The sequence below is a fragment of the Globicephala melas genome, chromosome 21 (genome assembly GCF_963455315.2).
Source record: "Globicephala melas chromosome 21, mGloMel1.2, whole genome shotgun sequence".
Lineage (NCBI taxonomy): Eukaryota > Metazoa > Chordata > Mammalia > Artiodactyla > Delphinidae > Globicephala > Globicephala melas.
Window position 1 is genome coordinate 28,292,095 of NC_083334.1, and position 23,745 is coordinate 28,315,839.

At 39.7% G+C, this 23,745-nt stretch overlaps 1 protein-coding gene across 2 annotated transcripts in view; it reads left to right on the forward strand.

Annotated features, from left to right (window-relative positions):
• KCNU1 (potassium calcium-activated channel subfamily U member 1) overlaps window positions 1-23,745 on the forward strand; it is a 179,655-nt gene that overhangs the window by 46,888 nt on the left and 109,022 nt on the right. For both annotated transcript variants that reach the window (XM_060291451.1, XM_060291452.1), the window contains 8 exons: window positions 4,302-4,363; window positions 5,469-5,559; window positions 7,255-7,366; window positions 8,321-8,396; window positions 10,109-10,184; window positions 15,929-16,099; window positions 17,041-17,132; window positions 19,606-19,716. In XM_060291451.1, coding sequence (XP_060147434.1) covers window positions 4,302-4,363; window positions 5,469-5,559; window positions 7,255-7,366; window positions 8,321-8,396; window positions 10,109-10,184; window positions 15,929-16,099; window positions 17,041-17,132; window positions 19,606-19,716 — 791 coding nt within the window. The remainder of the gene's footprint in view (window positions 1-4,301; window positions 4,364-5,468; window positions 5,560-7,254; window positions 7,367-8,320; window positions 8,397-10,108; window positions 10,185-15,928; window positions 16,100-17,040; window positions 17,133-19,605; window positions 19,717-23,745) is intronic.

Genomic DNA, 23,745 nt, shown 5'->3' on the forward strand with positions numbered 1-23,745 from the left:
ATTTATTTGTTCATTTACTGGAGAATTTAATTATTCTCCTTTATGGTGATCTGTTTCATTGGTCTTTATAATATTTAGAGATTGAATTTACTGCATAATAGACTTTCTAAATTTCTGTGGCTTAAACAAACAAGCGGGGTGTGTTGGTAAAGAAAGGGAGAATGGTTGTTGGATAAACAACTAGGACCTTTGTGACATCTTAGTTTCTTATCTTATTGGAGAAGCGGAATGACATGGTGATTGAGAATTTTGAGAGACATGACCTTAAGCATTGGCTTCTCCACTTCATCTTGAACAAGTTAATTTTCCCAAATTGCACTTCTTTCATATAATGTGAATAACCTTCTTAAAATACTGTAGGGAGTATTGTAAACCCTTCAAGGGTGTCGTAAGTACTGACCATTCACTGATATTTACATTCCTTATTTGTTCCTTTTTGTTAATTTTATTTATTTTCTTTTGTATCTTTTGACTTGGGATTTTCCATTTTTAATAGAATATCATAGGTATATCAGTAAATGAAATTCAGAACAAACTTCCCACCTGTATTTCTCTCTAATAATATCTCTGCATGTTTTATATCTATATACTGCTCTCTCCTGAGACCTTTGGCATGTTTTTCCTCCACACTACCCCTCCTTCCTTCCAGAAATTGTTGAATTAATCTGAACACTCAGTTCCAGATTGCTACTGTGTTTTTTAGTTTTTTTGGCTTTTAGCATTATACAGCTGGTCAGATTTCCTTCTTAATATTTGCTTTAGAGTTAAAAATTTCATTAATTTTACCAGTTTTATTAGGCACCATTTTTTCTTACGTAACTTATTTTATCTAATTTTTTTTTTCTCGAGTACTTGCCATATTCCCTCGCGAGGGAAGTTGTGGGTGGTACACTTTCCGAATTGTTGCATCTCCCCCAGTTTTTCCCCCTTGCTCTCATAAGTGAACGATAATTTGGTTGGGTTTAGAATTCTTGGCTTGTAATCCTTTCTCCTAAAACCGCTGTAAATGCTGTTCCAAAGTGTCCTGGCTACTTAAGGATGCCAGACTCTCCTCTCTCAGCTCCAAATCCACCCTCTCTCCCCTGCTTTGTGATGCGAGGCTAGTGCACAGCAACCACATGTCTCTTTGGTCAGCTCCCTTGCGCTCTAGAGGAGGGGAAGGGAACTGCCTTCCTGTGTTTTACATCTAGTTTTTTCAGCCTCACTTCATCAATGGCTTTTTCTTCCAGTAGCAGTGCTTGGTTTCAGTTTCCAGGCTTTTCCAACAGTACCAGGACCAAGCTCACAGTGTCTCTTCAGACGTACCATTACCAGCCAACCCAGGACCCCTCCTCCCAAGTCTGAAGCCCCCTTCCAAAGGGCACCTCTTTGATGCCCTTTGGCATCGAATGTTTTTAAATGTTGCGAATCCCAACCTCCCTTTGTTGATCTCCCAGCCAGTCCTTGGGGGTGCAGCTTCTTGCAGTTACTGCCTCTGTGTCACCCCCGTGTTCCTTGGTCTTCTCAGTCCTCCAGTACTATTTAACAGCGTTTTAGAATCTCACCAGGAGCACTGATTGTAATTCTTAGATGTTTAATTACATATTCTATGCTCACTCTTTCACTGGACGTTATTTCATCTGTGTGCCCGATCCTCCTGTTTTCTTATACCTCCCGTATACCTGGCGGTTTTCTGGTGTCCTCTCATATTCACAAGTGAAGCTTTAGAGTACTCATAGCGCCCCTCGTTAACTGCGCTGGTGGCTGTTTGGATTCTGAAGACACCCATAACCACCCACCCACTAAACGGGCTTTAAGCCCCACTGTAGAAATCACAGCTCAGGTGGCGGGCTTCCTACCCCTCCCGAATAGCCAGCACGTCCAGACTTTGCCCCTTCCGCCCGAGGGAAATTCATGAGTCCTCTCAGAATACCTCCCACTTCTACCTGACTCACCAAACAGCCTTCACAAACTGTTAGCTCCCAGCGCTTTATTTTGGTTTGGTACACATTTTGTTGCTTATTATATATAATTTCTGGATTGTCCTTTTTAGGTTTGTGGCATGAAGTTGATATTGTTCTTAGATTGAATAAAACTAAATTTTTCTTCTTTTATTTATTTTTTTTGTTAACTTTATGGTGTGGAGGTATGGTAACAATATGACCTTGTTACCATAGTTCTGGAAGCCTGTCAGTACATGATTTATAGATGAAGAATCACCTATGGGATTTAGTAAGAGAGAAAAAATATGTAATCATACGTAAGGAGAAGAAAAAAGATTTCATGGGAACTATTAATAATTATCAATCTACTGATATATATATATATGCACATACATATGCATATCCCAGCATTTTTCCTGAGCTTCAGACTACATTTGTAACCAAATATCTCCATGAGACCCACAGTCTTAGTGGTATCTCCATCGACACTTGATTCAGATGTTAAAATGGAACTGACAGTAAGAGTTGAGACCCCAAGAAAAATAGATGCCACTAACTCCCATTAACCTGCATCATTGCCACTTACAAAGCACTTGGAAGAAGACTAGTTGAAGCTCTTAGCATCTTGACCAACCCCATGTAAATTGGGGTAAGCTGGAAATTGAAGAGGATTTTGGAACAAGCTCTTATTGTGGCAGAGGTATTGGGCGGGGGGGGGGATTTCCTCCCCTGCCAAGCGAGGGACCACTTAGAAAGGTCAGCTGGCATCTCTTGGAACTCTGGGGACACAGAGAGCTGATGTCTGCCTCTTTGGTGAAGAGGGATGGCCACACTGAAGAGAATCTGTCCTTCTAGTGTTTGTTGGGGCAAAGAGTGCTTGAGCTGGTCCGTGGGCCAGATGTGGGTCACGTGTGAGAGTCTTCTCGAACCTGCCCAGTTTGGCATCCGGAGGGGGAAGAGTTCCAGCAGAATACAAGAGTGCAAGGTGCACTGAGAAAAGAGTTGTGAGCAGCCAGCGAGAGAGGACGCTTTCACTCAGCTTAAGGGAACCGCAGAGGGGACGCTTAGCAATTGAATGTTATCAAGCTGCTGCCTGTCTGCCCCCTCCCCTTGCACTTCTGATCCGTTTAAGTTGCTCTCCTTTATTTTCCTAGCATGCATCTTCTCACATACCACCTAAGGTACATATTAATTGCTATTTATTGTCTAGACCATAAGCTCCCTAAAGGCAGGGATATTTGTATATGTTGTTGAATGATGTTTCCCAGTCAGCAGAATAATACTTGAGTCATGATAGGTACTAAAGAAATCTGTTGAATTTGGATATGAATTGAATTGGGAATCTCCAACAACCCAGGAAAATAAACAGTAAACACCTCCCGTGCCCGGAGAGCCCAAGGGTGAGAGCATAGTGATCTAACACCAGTCAAGTCCAACATTTCCTGCTATTACCTCCCCTTTCTGTTCACCGCCTGACACTGACCTACAGTTCTCAGAGGCCAGAGGTACCCTAGTCAGTAGGCAGCTAGGACTAAAAAAACAAAAAGGGTTAACAGAGAAGAAACTAATCTCTTTTTGCCTACTAGTAGCCCGCTCAAGGAACACCTGAACTGGAAGGGAGTGAAGCTTTAATTGTAAATAAAATACAGTTTTACACAGGACTGAACATATTTTTTTAAATGTTTGGAAACTAGAAATAACTGATTACCTACAGTTGACCTAAAAATTCACCGAGGCTGCAAAATATTTCATCCAAATGTATTGAGGGTTTTAAATGGGTAAATTTCTGATTATATTCCACAGATTCTCATTTTACAGACCAGATATATTGGCAAGTTAAAGCGCCCATTTTCTCTTCTCACTTTATAGCATGTTCCCTCCTGTCAGAATTCTGCCCATCCTTTAGATGGGCATGTTTGGGACTGTTTCTTCTCCGACATCATAGGCAATTCAAGTTCAGAGTCTGTATCTCATGGCCCTCATTTTCTAGCGTGTAATGAAGTGCATAACACATGTTAAGCACTTAATAAATGTTTGATGAGTGAGTGAATGAATAAACAAAGGACTGCTTGAGCTCAGAAAACCTTAGGAGCAGCAGAAAGGACAAATTGTTTATTCTGAAGTGTGTGAACGTTAAAATTAGGTAGGTAAAATGGGTAGGTACATGCTCGTTTATTGAATACCCAGTAAAGGTCCAATCAGTTTTTGTTGAGTGAATGAATGAATGCTAACATAAATGAATGTGTGGGAAAAAATGGCTACAGATATATAGGCAAGGGAAAAAGGTAAAACACAATTTTGTTGGTATGTTTATGCATCTATGTTCATGCTAATAGAATGGATCTGTACATTTGTCTGTGGTTTGTTTTTTTTTTCCAGGTGATCCTTGTCTTTGTCCTAAGCATTGGGTCTCTTATAATCTATTTCATCAACTCCACTGAGTGAGTAAAATCCCCTGTCAATCTTGTCTGCTCATATCAGTAGCTTACCAGCTAATTTGGAATATTCTGTCAGGAATAATGCTTAATATACTTTCACGTAAACTCACACACGCAAGCTCATAAGAAAAGGATAAGTGTTTAGTTTCCCCTAGGAAGTACTAAACCCAGCTCCACAAACAAACGAAAAAATGCATGAGTTTCTCCTGTATCCTGTCATTCTGCACTGCTAGGAGCTGGGGTGCTGTGCATATGTCTATTCTAGTTTCTGGGACTACAAGCTTCCAGCTGTTGTCTCCTCCTTTGGACCGTTTATGTGGGTCTTACGTGCCTTTGGATTCCTTAGGTGTTAAAGCAGAAATTCTGTAGTCATTTCAGGGTTTCTCATAGGTTCTAGACAAGTTTGGATGGTCTGAGGAAAGAAAATGCTAGACCTCACCGGGGATGTAGGAGCAAACTATCCTCTGTTCTTCTCTGAAGGCATTCCCTTCTCCTGTGCCAAAGTTAGGACAGCTTCTTGGACACAACCCAACCTAATCTGAACTCCATGCTGATCCTCTGGGAATTTTATTGGATTTCCAGCTAAAGTAAAACTGGGATTACAGGGCCACACAAGTCAGGCAACTTTAGAGATCCTACAGAAACTAGAAGTCTTCGTTTTGTGGATTCCTTACTGACATTTTAGGAACATTTCCTTGGAATTTGCTTCAGATCAGTTCATTGGACGCAGAGTAGCTCTCTATCAGAAGTATACTGAAGCCAAAATTTCCTGGCTGGGTAAGATGGGCTTGCACACCAAAAAGAGCCACATAACCTCTGTGCCTCTGAATCCCATTGATAAAATGAAAATGGAACCAATAAACTCTGAAAAGAAGAGCAGGTAATTCTTCTGTTATTTTCAGCTACATTCACGGCCCAGTGGTTTTGTTCATGCATACCTCTACTCCCAAGAGAAAAGTAATTTCCTTGAGATGTGCACATAAGTGTCTGGGTTGACCATTCATGGTAAATAAATAGAAAATTGCCCACCCGTTCTCTTTATTTGGTCCTCTGTAGCCACAGCTTTTAAAATGTCCACCTTTATAAGCTGTCTTTGTTTCTTTTCCAGCCCTTTTGGAAGCTGCTCTTCATACCAAGACAAAACCATCCCGATTGATTTGACTTTCAATGCTTTCTTTAGTTTCTATTTTGGATTGAGAGTAAGTACCTATTGAACATGGGAGTAAACAGGGGAATACAACCGGCACACTGTAAAGAGATCTGTGTTACACAAAGAGATGCCTTCCTTAGACAATCTGCCTATGCTTTCAGGCTCTAAAGCCAGAGGGTCTGGGCCCTCAATTGTCAAATGTATAACGAGACCCCCAAACTCTCTCCTGCACTTGAAACTGTAAACCAGGTCAACAATTTTAACACAAATGAAAAGGATTCCTTGTTAAGATATAGTCACCCTATCACCCTGTCCTTCTTATTGGCTTCCCACTTGCCACTCAGAAGAGTGACTGGTAATCACAGGAGAGCAGAACCTGAGTAACAAGCCTCTGAAAATGTCATCAGCTCCACTGATGGCATATGTGCCGTATAAATCTATAAAATACTCTTGTGTCTTTAATTTCGTTGCATTCATGTATTCAATAGTTCTCTCATTCCACAAGCACTTTTTGAGGGCCCACCCTAGATCTAGATTCTAGATTTATCTATCTCATGTTTGTGAGATAGATATACACACACACACATACACACACAGACATATAGATACACACAGACATACACACACAGGCACACACAGACATGTACACACACATACACACACACATATATGCACACATATACACACACATACCCATATATACACACAGACACACATATACACACACAAATATATACACACATATACACCCATATATATGCACATATACACACACATATATACACACATACACACACATGCACATATATATACACACACATATACACACACATACACACACATATATACACTCACATATGTACCCATGTACACACACATATATACACACACGTATATACACACATATACACACGCACACCTATATGCACACACATACACAAACATATATATACACATGTATATATACACATATATACACACACATATATACACACGTACACACACAAACATACACACACAGAGGTATATATATGCACATGTAAGTGTATATATAATATGTATGTGCGTATGAAAGGTATGGTATGTATGTATTTCTGTGACCTTCCTTCAAACTTACTTCAGCCACACTGGCCACACTGGCCATCACAGTCTTATTTTTACAGCAGCCCCTCCCTTCTGGAAGCACCTGCTTTCTTATTCCAAATAGGGAAGCTCATAAACACAAGCCTTGGCCAGCCAAGCTTCTAGACCTTTTCCATTGAAGACCATCCTAAATCTTGTATCTTCATTGCTCACAAATAGGGGGTTTTACCTATATAATTATATATATATATCTGGAAGCTCTAGGAGCAGTAGGAAGGTCAAAGTGATTATTCTGAAGTAGGAGAGTTAAGATCTGGTAAGTAAGGTGGATTCACGTTCATTCATTGAATACCCCCTAAAGTACAATCTCTTTATCTATATGAATATATAGGTGTATGTGTGTGTGTGTGTGTGTATATATATTTATTTATTTATTTATTCATTTTTATATAGATATATATTTATATATATAAATGTGTATTTACTTATATAGCTATATAAATATATGTGGGTGTATGTATGTATACATTGTATGTATGTAATAGAATGCGGTCAGAGCTTCCGTTGGTGGATGAAGTGTACCTGGAAAGAGCCACTCTTGTGTTCACTGTAGAATTTTTGAGGGTAACAGAATCTGGGGTCTTCTGTTTTCATTTCATAGTTTTTGGCAGCTGACGACAAGGTCAAGTTCTGGTTGGAGATGAATTCGATTGTAGACATCTTTACCATTCCACCAACCTTTATTTCTTACTATTTGAAGAGTAACTGGCTAGGTAGGTGAGTTGTGGGAATCAGAAGCAATCTCAGGGAAAACCCCTCAACACTCATCTGTAAGTATCCTTTCATTTTCCTTTAAAGCCTAAATGACGTTTAAAAAAAATTCCTCCCCATGATCGTATGGTTTCGTAATACATTTTCAGAACCCATTCTTTTTTTTACCCCAGTCCCTGGCGATGGGCCTGATGCCAGTAGGTGAACAGGGTTGTTTATTGTTTATGGATTATCCACACCTGAGGGCAGGGCGCCAACATCCTAGCCCCCTGTGGCACCTTTGTGCTGAGATGCCACATGACTGGGAGAAGTGAAAAGCCTCCCGTGGTCTTTAAAAAGTATAAGTCATCATATCCAGACATGCAGTGACCTGTTAGAGAGTTTTTTAATGAGTTACTTTGTCTTTAAGGTGGATGTATTGCCAGTACGTGGGCATTCTGTGGCTTTTGTCAGTTTTTATGTAATCTTATACTATTATTTCTTATCTACAAAATATTTTTTACTAGTGTTACTATCAAACTACATAAAGGCAAACAACATGCAAACCCTGGGGCGCGTATCACAGAGACTCTATAGTCAGGAGTTAAAGTGGTTTATGGATCACTTGCTCTCCATTCTAAAGAAGAGTTAAATAGAGTAAAACGTGAGTCGTGCTTATTGCGTACTTTGTAATATACTACTACTCAGCAACCCTTTGAGGTAGGTGTCATTACAATTCCCATTTTACAGATGAGGAACTGGAGGAGCTAAGGGCGTTGCTTTAGATTACAACAGCCATTAAGTGAACCAGAATTTGAACCAGTGCTCAGGTCTTAAACTGATGACATTGTAAGATACCATATTTGAGCATTTCAGGGAAAGGAAGAACGTGAGCAGTCCCAGGTGTGGTATAATTCAGACTGCTCCCTCAGTGACCCTCATCTTTCAGCAGCTTTCTTTTTTTGATTGCTTTGTAGGTTTAAGGTTCTTAAGAGCATTGCGGCTGCTGGAACTCCCTCAAATCTTGCAAATTCTGAGAGCCATCAGGACCAGGTAAGTGCCAGCCCTGCCTCAAGTACTACTTACTCACTCATTCAGATTAGGAAATTCAAATGTTAACTGAACCTTCAACTCAGCTCATTTCCCATCAGAAACTTCAGTGCAAAAGTCACAAAATCCCTTACTTTCCAAGGTACCATTCGCTTACTTTTCTCTCACTGCATTAACCTCACACACAGGCTGGAAAGTTTGCAATCATCTTGAAGAGTTTGTTTCTTCTCTGTTTCTTGGACCTACAATGTGTCAGTCCATTTAGGTTTTAATTCTCCCCCCCCACCGAAAAAAATTTTTTTTTAATCAAAGCAATTCAGACAAAATAGACTTTATAAAGACTGTTACAAGAGATAAGGAAGGACACAACATAATGACCAAGGGATCAATCCAAGAAGAAGATATAACAATTGTAAACATTTGTGCACCCAACGTAGGTGCACCTCAATACATAAGGCAAATGCTAACGGCCATAAAAGGGGAAATCGACAGTAACACAATAATAGTGGGGGACAGATCGTCCTGACAGAGAATAAGGAAACGCAAGCCTTAAATGACACATTAGACCAGATAGACTTAATTGATATTTATAGGACATTCCATCCGAAAGCAGCAGAATACACTTTCTTTCTCAAGTGCACACAGAACGTTCTCCAGGATAGATCACATCTTGGGTTGCAAACCAAGCCTCGGTGACTATAAGATAATTCAAATCCTATCAAGCATCTTTTCTGACCACAACACTATGAGATTAGAAATCAATTATAGGAAAAAAAAACTGTAAAAAACAAACACATGAAGGCTAAACAGTCTGTTACTAAATAATCCGTGGATCACTGAAGAAATCAGACACTTTGACTCTATACACTCGTTGTCGTGAATCGATCCTCTGCTGTCTAGGAATGTAAGACAATTCCTCCAAGCCTGAGAGCTGCCCAGCAGCAGCAGTGAGCTCTTGCTTACAGAAACAGAGCTACCTAAATAGCTCCAAAAAATTAAAATTACAGTTAAAAAAAATTCCAAACTACCTTTAAGCAGAAATCCTGTTAAAGTTTTAGGCAATTTGGTCTAACGTTACCCACTCACGATCTCCATGCCTCTGCATTCTCACTAGAAGCATCACATAGTACCGGCCAGCTGGGTCTCACTGCTATGGGTTGATGCTTTATGGAGCATTTGCGCTCGGAAAGGGCTGTTCTTGTGTGGTCAGTAGCCTTGCTGAGAACCACGGAGATTTCAGCTAAACTCTAGGGCTTTCCCTAGGAGACAGGCGCTTGTTTGATCCTCTTCATTCGAAGATCCCGGTGTGAGTTTAGCAATATGGAACTACATTTCTGTGACCTCCTCAGAATTTCATTTTGCAAGCCCACTCTCTGGATCCTTGGCACACTGCCTTTTTTCAGTATAATATTAAGCTAGTGGAGATCATCAGAACCTAAGCTTTTTGAACACGTGTGTGTGACGGGGTGTGCCTGAGAGTTGTGCATCTCCAATTTTAATATGGATACGAAGCAAGCAGGGGATCCTGTAACAATGCAGAGCAGTAGGTCACGGCAGGGCGTGGGATGCTGCATTTCCAGTATGCTCCTAGGGAAGTGTAGCATTGTTCCTGGTCCGTGTCCCACACTTTGAGGAGCGAGAGTTTAGAGGATGAGGTATTTGTGTTGTTCAGGAACCTGTCAGAACCCAGCAGCTCTTTGTCTTTCTTCCCCTAGCAATTCAGTGAAGTTTTCCAAGCTGTTGTCCATCGTTCTGAGCACCTTGTTCACTGCTGCAGGATTCATCCACCTGGTGAGCATCTCATCCAACCCCTCAATGTTGCGAGTGAGCATGAATGTCTTTTATTTGAAAAATGCAGGCGAACCTTCTGAGCTCCTGTCTCCATCACTATCATCAGTATGAGGTTTATCTTTCACCTCCTTTGGATGGGTTTTCTCCACCCCATACTTCTCACAAATATGTATCTTCTACACTCACGGTATCGATGTTCCTTCTTCCAACTTTCAAAACCTGCTCTTAGGAAAGGGTTTAATAAGTTAACTCTTCTAAGGTATAAGCAATAGGTAAAGTTTTTGTTTTGTTTTGTTTTGTTTTTTTGCGGTACGCAGACCTCTCACTGTTGTGGCCTCTCCCGCTGCGGAGCGCAGGCTCCGGACGCGCAGGCTCAGCGGCCATGGCTCACGGGCCCAGCCGCTCCGCGGCATGTGGGATCTTCCCGGAGCGGGGCACGAACCCGTGTCCCCTGCATCGGCAGGTGGACTCTCAACCACTGCGCCACCAGGGAAGCCCTAAAGTTTATCACTGTATCATCATAGGGGTTCCAGCAATTTGAAAAAGAATAAAGGGTCAGAGAAATGAAGCCAGTGCGAGAATTTTGTACTTACAAAAGCTGGAGAGTTGGGTGAGGGAGCAGTTGCTGAGTTGCAAAAGGGAGTTTGGGGACTTTCTTGGTTCTCCTGGAATCAATCTGTATATATAGCTGCCTCCTTCGCCTACAAGAAAGGTTAATTCTCATGCCATATAATCAGCAACATAGTAAATGGACTTCAACAATAGGAAAGAAACTCCTGGACTTTATTGCTCCAGGAAAGTTGAAGAGAAATCATTAGAAAATGTAGAAATTGAAGTGTCACGTTAAAAGCCTGCAAAGGCCTTTGAGAAAAGCAAAACCGAACAAAAAAATAGAGCAGAAGTCTTTTCCACTTGAGCCCTTCTCTCAAAATTAATTTAAAAGTCACAAGGAAAAGGAAAAAAAAAAGTTAAAGAAAGAAACTTAACCATGTTCAGTTCATCAAGAAAAGTGTCAAACACCAAATTTGTTTGGTGTTTCAAGAAACAGATACTACTATGCATAAAATAGGTAAGCAACAAGGATTTACTTTATAGCACAGGGAATTATATTCAATATCTTATAATAACCTATAATGGAAAATAATCAGGAAAAATTACTGAATCACTATGCTGTACACCTGAAACTAACACAATATTGTAAATCAACTCTACTTCAATTAAAAAAAAAAAGAAATCTGAAACCAGCCACATCCTTCCTCATCATGCAAGCAGGAGACAGATTTTCTGGAGAAGAAGTATCACAGCAGTAAAGGTAGATCCCTGCATCTGGAGGTTTAGCCGAAGGGGCATGGGTCTGCCCTGGGAGAAGCAGTCACCAGTGTTCCCGTAGAGACCTGTTGGCCATCACAGAACGGTAGGCAAAAGGATGCTAAAGGAGAAACCATGGTAACAGGTTTTGGGGGATTTTTTTTCCTTTAATAGAGGTTCCAATGAGGGGCTCTCTGGCTGAATGGGGCCTACAGGCATATTTTATTGGACCTAAGATGTTTGTATTATGTGTTTGCTATTTTTGTATTGGTTGATAAGTTTTTTCAGAGAGCTCATATTAAAAGACCTGGATTTCTGGATTCTTTGCAAAAACACAAGATTCTGGCAACCCACTCTCCCAAGGCCACCAACAGCCCTAGCTGAAGAGTAGCTGCTCCCTGTAAATCTCACAGGCTTCTGGTTTGAACACGGTCTCAGGCCCTTCTAAGCACGTGAACATGTGCTCCTATGGGATGTCCGGTCACCCTGGGGAGGAGACCTCCAGTGAGGATGCGTGCAGAGAAAGAGGGAGAAGCCACCTGATGGTTTTGGACTCAGGGCCATCTACTGTGGGTCACACCAACGTCTGAAATGTGAAAAACCTAGAAAAGCTGTAACCCAGAGCAAAAAATTAGTAGATTTTGTTCAGGGGATATTTGAAATGACAAACCGAAATAAAAGCTATGATTGTTCCAACGATCCCAAGTCATTCCTTCCCGTACTTACACCGTCCTTCAGCTAAAAGTTGATACCGGGCTTCCCTGGTGGCGCAGTGGTTGAGAGTCCACCTACCAATGCAGGGGACACGGGTTCGTGCCCCAGTCTGGGAAGATCCCACATGCCGTGGAGTGGCTGGGCCCGTGAGCCATGGCCGCTGAGCCTGCACGTCTGGAGCCTGTGCTCCGCAACGGGAGAGGCCACAACAGTGAGAGGTCTGCGTACTGCAAAAAAAAAAAGAGTTGATACCATTGGAGGGTGAGTGTCCACCAGAAAGGAACCAACATGGTGCCTATGCTAAAATTCTGCCCAGAACAGGGAGCGGAAAGCAGAGACATCAGCATAACAATTACATCACAAAAGGGCTGTCAGAGCAACAATAACGTGATAATTTGCCCAAGGGAACAAAGGAAATGTTAAGGAAAAGCCCTTCTTATACAAGGCTTTAAAAAACTGAAAATGATACTTCAAACAAAATACTTAAGATTTTAAATAAAAGATTACTAAACCGTAGCAGGAGTTGGTAAACGGCCCAAAGATACCAGAGAAAAAGAAGAAAAACGTTTTACAGAGCCAAAAACCACATTAGAGGGGACACAAATGTACTAAGTGTGACAGAAATGTGCTCAGAAACATGGCGGACAGGATTGAGGCAAAATCATGCCATGGAACAGGACAAAGATACTTAAATGATATGGAGAAAAAACGTGAAAGATGGGTCATGTTGATTTAACGTACTGTAAAATTCATGCTCCTGAAGAAGGGGACACAAATACGGTATCAGAAAAATGTTTGAATATAAAGTATTGAATCTGTAGTTTAGAGGGTATACAGTATCCCAGGAGAAATAACCCTAAGTGAGTCCAACCATAGTTTGGAACAATTACCAACCTTTAAGGGTAAGGAGAGAATCCAAGCAGAACAAAGAAAGGTCTATATTAGGGGGGAAATGAAACTAGCCTCAGATATCTTGCCAACATCAGTCAGTGCAGGAAGGTGACAGAGCAGTGTCTGCCAAGGTTGTGTGCGAGTGTAGCCCATCTGTCACTTTAAGCACATGGAAGAGAGAAGAGCATCATGAGTCCCTTTTAAAAATGACCTTGATGATAAAATCCAGCCACATAGGAGACGGGTCAAAACCAAGACCTCAAGAATGAGGAAACCATGATAAAAAGGAGTGATGGTGATTACTGACTGGATTGAAAATAGAACAAAGACACGGCCAAGGGAATTGTGGGTACAGCCTAGAACACACATGTACCATGTAAAAATAATAAAACCAATACAAATAATGGAGAGGTAGGCATGGATGGGAGAGTGTCCTCATGTCCTCCACCTCCATAGCACAGCTCACCTACGGTTGAAACATAAGGTTTAAAAGTGTAAAGTTTCAGTTTTGAAATGTGACATTAAAAATAGGTAACAATTCCATATATTCACATTGGCCCATAATCTTTCATCTTTAAGTTATTTCCCATCTGGGGCTGAGGGTCGATGCTAACAGGGTCCAGGGCAAGAGCAGGGTGGCCAGGTAGACCAGCAGGAGTGACATAGAGGTTCCAATGAGGAACCTCTATGGGAGTGGGGAGGGGTTTGAAGCACTAAAGCAGTACTTGCAAAGAGGGTGAGTTAAATGGGAAAGGGTTATTTGACTTACTGTGAAGGAGATTTCTAGGTTGAAATAAGTTTAGTTTCGGTTTGTAAAACATGCTGTACAAGGGTATGATGGAAGCCCTGTGCTACGATGGTTACAAGACATATGGGGTTTTAGCTTAAAGCAGACTGTCCCAAGCAACACTTCAACTCCTGGAAAAAATATATGTATACACACATATGTATATACATATATATTATGGTATATATATCATATACATGATTTTTAAAATTGAAGTCTAGGTGCTGTACAGTATTATAGGTTACAGTGTACAGGATCGTGATTCACAGTTTTTAAAGGTGACACTACATTTATAGTTATTATAAAATATTGACTGTATTCCCCGTGGTGTACAATATATCCTTGTAGCTTATGTTATACCTAATAGTTTGTACCTCTTACTCTCTTACCCCTATATTGCCCCTCCCCACTTCCCTCTCCCCACTGGTAACCACTAGCTTGTTCTCTCTATCTGTGAATCTGTTCATTCTTTGTTATATTCATTAGTTTGTTGAATTTTTTAGATTCCACATATGGTATCATTCAGTATTTATCTTTCTCTGTCTGACTTATTTCACTTAGCATAATACCATCTGAGTCCATCCATGTTGCTGCAAATGGCAGAATGTCATTCTTTTTTATGGCTGAGTAGTATTTCATTGTATATATATATATACCACATCTTTTTCCGTTCATCTGTTGTTGCATACTTAGGTTGCTTCCCTATCTTGGCAATTGTAAATAATGCTGCTGTGAACATTGGGTTGCATGTATCTTTTTGAATTAGTGTTTTTAGGTTTTTTTTTTTTCCAGATATATACCCAGGAGTGGAATTGCTGGGTCATATAGTTGTTCTATTTTTAATTTTTTGAGGAACCTCCATACTGTTTTCTACAGTGGCAGCACCAATTTACATTCTCACCAGCAGTGTAGGAGGATTCCATTTTCTCCACATCCTTTAAAAAAGCACACCACTTTAAAAAAGTGATCGGAAACTTCAGCAAAGTACATTATTTCTAGTTTTCATTCTGGTTCTTAGCAACAAAACAAAAAACCTGCCTTCCCCAGCCATCGCTAGCATTTTACCGTCTCGTGGAAAAATGGAAACGGAAAACATCTAGGAAATAAGTACTATTTGGGGAAAAATGTCTAAAAACAGAAACATAGCGGAAATTTTGTATATATTCTATATAACTAATGTTTGTTATATATCATAACAAATGATATATATGTATAAATTTATATATATGTTCTATAAAGTGTAATGCCATTGCCTAAGTTACTCTTTTTGTTTGAGGTAAAAAAAAAAAATCGGATAAACCTAGGTTTCTTAAAATGTGAAGACTTAGGGGGAAAATCAGAGGAAGATTTTTCCAGAGTTTGTCTTTTTTTTTTTAATTGAAGTATAGTTTTTGTACAATATTATATGTTACAGGTGTACAATATAGTGATTCACAATTTTTCAAGGTTATACTCTGTTTATAGTTACTATAAAATATAGGCTATATTTCCCATATTGTACAGTATATCCTTGTAGCTTATTTCAGAGTTTCCTTTTTATCACTGAAAAGATTTTTGCAGGGAGGGAGGAAAGTAATCTGGAAAGCTTGTTTGCTCTTCCTGAGACTCCAGCGTTCATGCGCTTAAGCTCACTGAGATCAAGTGCCCATTTAAGTGCTGCTTTCCTTCATGATGATCCTGATGTGATGTAAAATGAGGGTGAATAATAATTGCTCAGTCTGACAGCCTCTGAATCCCGTGGCTCCGGGATGGGAGGATGTGCCCACAGGAGAAGAGATGTTGTCAGCCATTCCCCGCATTGAGCATCTCCACTGTGGGCTCCAGCTACACACCCCTCAGATTTGAGCAGTAATCACCGTGAAGGGAAACAAGACTTCACAATTACTACCCACAATTTGCAAACCCTTCACAGCGACCAGGGAATCATTTACTCTTTCATTTGGATTGAATTAAATGAAACGAATCGAAAGTTGTGCTTATTCTTTATAAACTTTTCCTTGGATTCCATTCAGAGACCTTTCCTAAGTCTTCTCTCTTTGGACAGGTGGAAAATTCTGGTGATCCCTGGCTCAAAGGTAGAAATTCACAGAATATTTCATATTTTGAGTCCATTTACCTGGTCATGGCAACGACGTCGACTGTCGGCTTTGGAGATGTGGTAGCCAAGACATCCCTAGGACGGACCTTCATCATGTTCTTCACCCTGGGGAGTTTGGTAAAGAATATTTTTATGTCTTTTGAATATAGCTACATAAACGAAAAACATTTGGTTAATGGTGAGAAACAAAGTGATATAGGTTTGAGAGTGAATGTTGCATTATTCAGAGCAGGTATCAAATGAAAATGAAGAGATATGTGAATCCCATATTTTCCAAACTGCATCCCCTGGAGCACATGACGTAATTGTTCGATTGCCAGGGATGAGGGTGGTAGACAAAGGAGAGCAGACGTTCCTAATTAGCCTCTGCATTGATTTGAGCAACTGCATCTTCCTTCATCTTTTGCCCATCGGATTATAGTCTTTCTTCCAAAGAGGAAGGGGATTTGAGATTTGATCTGCAGGAAGTTGTGTTCTTTCCAGCCCAAATGAGTAAGCTCTCTCTAAACCAGCATTTTACTACAGATAAGTGAACATCTGTGCTTGGTTCAGGAGTGTGTCAAGGACAAAGGAAGCCTCCTTTTCTTTTAGTGACTTTAATGGCAATTCCTTAATAACCATCTCCGAGTTCTCCACTCTACCTTTCTGATATTCCCCTGTCCACATCATTGTTACATTCCCTCATTTCTGTCATCTTCCCTTAACCCTACTCTGTCCCATATGCTTTATTTTTTCCCCAAGCCCCAAATAGTATCAAGTGAAAGAGTCAGAAGGGCAGTTAGAAGTGATGACAGGAAAAAATGGGTGGGGAGGTTGCCTTACTGCTTGTCTTTGCTTTCATCTTTTTGAAGGATGAAAAGCAATTTATTAAATTTTAACCAAATCCAAAGGCTGAAGTAAGGAAGAAAACTGGTCTCCCTTTAAAAGCACAGTTCCCAGTCATGCCCTTCTTAGAAGAGAGAAAGTTTTACGTACCTGCTTTCTCCTCTGTAATCTTGGAATTTTGAAGTATCCTTGGAAGCAGTGAGACCTCAGGTTTTATTTGCCAATCATTTTAGGTTCTGTTTGCGAACTGCATCCCTGAAATGGTGGAACTTTTTGGTAACAAGAGGAAATACACCAGTTCCTATGAAGTGGTCAAAGGAAAGAAGTAAGTAGCTTTCAAGTATAATTTCTACAGTTTGAGGTATTCTACGAAGTCACTCTCCCTTTTGAAACACGATTGCCTGGCCTAGGTAGATAAGTTGGCAAGGTCCTCATTCACTGAAGAGGGCTGGAATAAAAACCATGAGAAGATGTTTGCTACCTGATATGCACTACCCTCTAGATGCTCATAAGAGGATTAAATAAACTAGAATGACAGATATGTTGTCATTCGGCGTCACATGCTGATTGTGCCGATATTTGTCCATTCCTTATCTCAGACTGTTCTCTTCTATCCATTCCTGATTGTCTTACTCATTTGAACCATGTGGTTGACTCATGGCTACCTTTACATTAGGGTCCAATTAGAGTCACAGTTCGAATTTAAAATAATTCAATTCCGTTGTCTTAGCCCAAACTCCCCTCAAGCTCATCCATGGGAAGAGGTTTGCTAGCGTGAGGAGGGGTTTCAGCCTGTCCTCCAGTCCTTCACAGATCACCTGTTTTGTCCATGCCACAGCTGTTCGTTCCCAGGAGCGAAGTGGGTTTGGAGTTGTTTTTACTCTACTTCTCTGTGGATATATGTTACCTCCATTGCCATTATGATTCTTCATACCTAAGGAGAAGATAAGGAATTGGAAATCTCAAATTCAAAGTGATTCTTTTTTATTTAGTCTCTTACCTGCTGTAGAGGAAAGAGGTGCAGTGGAGATAAACTCCTTTGGAGTGATGTCTTAACACAGTTGGGTAAAAACCAACATTGATCCAGGCGTATGAAGAGGAAGGTAACAAAATGAAATGAATGAAAAACAAATATTGAAAACAGTGAAATAAGCTAGATAAGCCAAAGTCTAACCCAGTTCATCTCACACATGCTAAATAGGCCAATAAGGTCTGGAAAATATAAGTTTAACTTAGGCTAAAATTACACTTTCCGTTTTCTTACATGACTAATGGGAGGAAAATAGCTTCTTTATGTATATGAAGCCTAAGGAAATTGACGGCTGTTTTTCACCATAGAAGTTACATGCATAGGTTTGTGGACCTGTGCTAGATGTCTCTCCATTGGACTCACTTCTTTTGTGAGTACTAGATAATTTTAGATGCAGAAGATAAACCAACATAGCCTAGATTCTGGGGCTGCCTCAGCCATAGTATTTGACTATAGGAAAATCAGTGAGCCATTCCGAGCTCAGTCGTTCCTCTGAAAAAAGATGACACCAGCCAATCAGGAGTCAAGTGGCAAATCAAGTGAAATTAACACACGTGCAACTCCATTATAAATTATAAATAACCGAGAAAAATCTAGCAGTTACGATAGTTATCCTTAAATGCCTGAAAAGCTATGTGTAATTCAAATGTGTGGAATCATTCCCTACAGAAATCTTATGCTCCTTTTGTATACTGGAGATGCAGTCCTTGGTGTTTCTAAGTTTAAAATCTAGGTGGAACTTTTTTTTCTTAACATCTTTATGGGAGTATAATTGCTTTACAATGTTGTGTTAGTTTCTGCTGTATAACAAAGTGAATCAGCTATATGCATACATATATCCCTATATCCCCTCTCTCTTGTGTCTCCCTCCCAGCCTCCTTATCCCACCCCTCTCGGTCGTTGCAAAGTACTGAGCTGATCTCCCTGTGCTATGCAGCTGCTTCCCACTAGCTAGCTATTTTACATTTGGTAGTGTATATATGTCCATGCCACTCTCTCACTTCGTCCCAGCTTACCCCTCCCCCTCCCCATGTCCTCAAATCCATTCTCTACATCAGCATCTTTATTCCTGTCCTGCCCCTAGGTTCTTCATGACCTTTTTTTTTTTTTTTAGATTCCATATATATGTGTTAGCATACAGTATTTGTTTTTCTCTTTCTGACTTACACACTTCCTAACACCATACACAAAAGTAAACTCAAAATGGATTAAAGACCTAAATGTAAGGCCAGATAGTATAAAACTCTTAGAGGAAAACATAGGCAGAACACTCTATGACATAAATCACAGCAAGATCCCTTTTGACCCACTTCCTAGAGAAATGGAAATAAAAACAAAAATAAACAAATGAGACGTAATGAAACTTAACAGCTTTTGCACAGCAAAGGAAACTGTAAACAAGACGAAAAGACAACCCTCAGAATGGGAGAAAATATTTGCAAACGAAGCAACTGACAAAGGATTAATCTCCAGAATTTACAAGCAGCTCATGCAGCTCAATATCAATAAAACAAACAACCCAATCCAAAAATGGGCAGAAGACCTAAATAGACATTTCTCCAAAGAAGATATACAGATTGCCAACAGACACATGAAAGAATGCTCAACATCACTAATCATTAGAGAAATGCAAATCAAAACTACAATGAGGTATCAAACACCAACTTTTATTTCAGACTAAGTTTAAGCTAATTGTCCATCTCTAAATCTAGACAGGAAGATACTTCTGTTCCTGGGATGAACCACCTCCCATGTTTTCACTTTCTAGGTTCATTGTGGTCTGTGGAAACATCACTGTGGACAGTGTGACGGCTTTCCTGAGGAACTTCCTCCGCCATAAGGCAGGGGAGATCAATACTGAGATTGTTTTCCTGGGAGAGTAAGTGTATCTGTGTGACCCGTGGGCAGGGAATACTTGAAGTATGTGTGAATATTTGTAATGGAAGAAAATTGTCCTTGTGTTATTAATTTTTAAAATTCGGAAATAATAGTAAGCAATAAGTAAGGAAAGAGCAGTTCATGACCAGAGTTAACCTCTGAAAATATATCTTGCCAGGTGTTTTTCCCAGTGAAACACTGGGAAATGCCTATTTAATACAAAAAGAGTTTTAAGTAGGCAACATGGTTTCTAACTGTTCTGTTTTACTATTTTGGTTCCTAGTGAGATTGAGCAATTTTTGTGTGTTTTGATGGTTTGTGGGTTTTTTGAAATGGCTCTTCATTTCTTTTATCTTCTTTTCTATGAAGAGGGTCCTCTGTTACTTTGCTGACTTTTAAGCCTCATTATATTTTTATATTAGCTGCTTTGTGTCGTATGTTGTAAATGTTTTTTCCTCTCCCTTTGCTTTTTAATTTTTATGCGTGCTTTTGTTGTACATCGAATACAGAAGCATCCGGTTTACATGGACTCTAATCTATCAACTCTTTCCTTCTGGCTTTCTGCTTTTCTGACATGCTTAGACCCTTCTGTCCTAGAATTAAGTAACTATCTCTCTAGCATTTTTAGTTTTTCGTATTGAAATGTTTTATATTTAAGCTCTCTGGAAGTGACTTTGTGTAATGTGTAGGGAACTAACTTCTTTATTTTTTTCCAAATGGTCTGTCCATTATCCAGACATCACTCACTAAATAAGTCACCCAGATATGAAATGACATTTTGATTTTATCCAGGATTGCCTATCAGATCACCTCGGCCTTCACGCATTTCATAGTTGAACACTGTACTCTCTTTACATCTGACACCTTCAACCCACCGTTACCTTGGGCTCTCAGGTGTGAGATAACCAGTAAGCATTTTGAATTTCTTTATGGTGCTGTTGACAGACAGCCAAGAGTTCTGCTTCAGGATCATTGTCATGCCTGTCTTTTCAATAATTTATGTATTACTTGAATCCTTACTTAAAAAATAGTAAAAAAAAAAAAAAAAAAAAACCAAAGTGCTAAAACCGGTGATAAGAGGCTAATAATTGTAACCCAGCTGAGACAAAGAGGAAGTCATTAAATGTGTGGAAAGTAACTTCTTTTATCTGCTGATGTATTTTCATAGACTAATGTAGGTTATTGTAGGTATTCGTCAAGTTACTGAATGAAATTTCTTAAATGGTACAAAATGTTGGAAGTGTCTATGTAGAATTTTGTCAGTTACATCTATACTCTGAAGACTCCAAAATTGATGTCCCCCACTAGACATTCTCTGTGGCTTCATAGTCACACAACTAATTGCTCACTGGGTATTTCCACCCCAGTGTTTCAAAGGCCCCTCAGACTCAACATTTTCAAAAGTAAACTCATGATTTAATGTCCAACTTTTCCATCTCACAAGGCAAATTAAAAAATTTAAAATTAAAAAACAAGAAGGAAAGGAAACAGCTTTTCCTGTCTCAGCAAGTGGGACCTCATCAATGCCGCTCCTTAAAACAGAAAACTAGGAGTTGTCTTTGACTTTACTGTCTCCCTCAAACCCTGTGTACACGTTCATCATCAGTTGCATCTCCTGTATAAATCCTAATTCTACCATTTTGTCTCCACTCTCACAACCGTATTCAAAGTTCCTATCTTGTCTCTCCTGAACTTCTGTAAAGGCTACTTTATTGATCTGTTCTTTCTGCTCAGAAGCTCTTCAGCTGTATGTGACTGATTTATTTTCATCTCCCAGCACTCAGAGTCCTTCCCTGGCCAACTTATCTAAATTAACGTCTTCTAATCCTCCTGTCTCATCACTCCATTTATTTGCTTTAAAGCAATTACCACAGTCTGTGATGGTGGTGGATTTTCCTTTGGTGCAGAGGTTCACATTACCTTTCCTTACTGTACGTTCATGCTGCTCCTCTCAATAAACCTGTGCTGGCCTTTGACTTAACTTGAGAAATAGAATTCAGCAGAGGGAAGACTGTGGTAGATTGTTTTTTAAAAGATGGCTACCAGAAACCCCTCCCAAATGTTTACACATATTCTCCTCCTCCCATCAAATGTGGAGTCTTCTAGCTTCCCTTCTATTGATCTGGGCTGGCCTTTTGACTCATTTTAACCAATGAAACATGTGTAAATGACTGAGCCAGTTAAAGGACCAACCCATAAAGAGCCTATCACCTTCTGCGCTCAGTGTCTTGAAACCCTGGACCACTATGTAAGAAGTTCACCTCCTCCTCCACGGGTAGGAGGCCCATCCAGCTGCCAGCTCCTCCAGAAGCCCAGCTGAGGCAACAGACCTGTAAGTGATGCCATCTCAGAGGTTCTAGCCCACTAGAGCTCTCAGCTAAACAGAGTCATGTCTCCAACAAAACTGCATGGAGCAGAAGACTCACCCAGCTGAGCCCAGTCAAAACAAAGAATTTCAAGAAATAATAACTCATTATTTTAAGCCACAAAGATTGTGCCAGATTTTGTGCAAACCTAGGTAACTGATATAGAAATTGACACTTTTCTTTCTTTGGTTACTTATTATTTAAAGCAAAACAATATCCAAGATATTATATTATAAAATGTCATAAAGGTAAAATATTAATTTATGTTTCTATAATTCAGGATAACTAGTAGCATTCAACAAAAACTAACTATGGCTAACTTAACAGAAAAAAAAGTTGATATTATGTAGCTCTCAAAACATCCAGAAAACCAGATAACTAGGCTTAGAGAATATACAACAGTGAATAATGATGAGATATTTATTTCCTTGAGTAATTTGTATTGTTATTGTGCCTGAGTGGGTACATAAATATTGATTTATTATTCTTTATATTGAATGCATACATCCTATACACTTTGTATATGTGCAGTTTTTCACAATCAAATGAAAAGATGAAAACTTTCTAGAGTTGAAAAAAGATATCAGGTCTCAGATTGGAAAGGTGCAATAATGCTGATCAGGATAAATGAAAATCATGTACACACAGGCACGTTGTCATAACATGTAAGGCAGGGGTCCTGAACCCACCTGTCCGCAGCCTGTTAGGAACTGGGCCGCACAGCAGGAGGTGAGTGGCAGGCGAGCGAGCGAAGCTTCATCTGCCGCTCCCCATCGCTCACATTACCGCCTGAACCATCCACCGCCCCACCTCCCATCCATGGAAAAATTGTCTTCCATGAAACCGGTCCCTGGTGCCAAAAAGGTTGGGGACCGCTGATGTAGGGGTCACCTAATTCAGCAGTTGTTGAGGGATGGGGCAGATCCATGTAGGAATCCAGAAGATAGTACTATTCCAGAAAGTAATATAGGAACATAACTTATACATCAAATCGCAAAATACTTATCACCAAATATTTAACCCCTTCCTATTTTTCCAGTCTTACTGCTCAGAGATAACTATTTCTTCTAAGTTTAAATCTGTTTTATCACTCTTTTGACTCCTCAGTTGTACACAGTATTTATTCATCACCTGATATTTTGCAGATGTATATTATTCATCCCTCTGCACCACTTTCCCTTCTTCAGTTGTTCCATTATAGTTATCTTCTAATTTGTAATTACAGCGACAGTGTTTATATCATTATGGCTGATAAATGTTGGTCTTTGATAACAGTACATTTCCTCAAATTTTTTTCTGGTACTTAATGATCGCCTCCTTTTTATATGTCTATCATTAAATATTTTCCAGTAGATACATCACATGCATAGCAATAAATATTTTCTAACTTTTTCAACATTAAATAATCTCACAAGAACAAAAATTGAGTGAAAAATTCCCAAGAGTTGCACAGGAGTCACTGGAGCGTAGAAAAAATATCTTAGAACTTACATTTATTTTTAAAATAGCAAGGTAATAATTAAGCAGCATGTTTAAAACTCTTTATCCCAAATTATAACTCAGAAAGAAAATTACAGAGAATTACAATACACATTAAAATGAATTACTATGAAGTGAACACCCATGTAACTACCACCCAAATCAAGATATAGTCTATTGCCAGC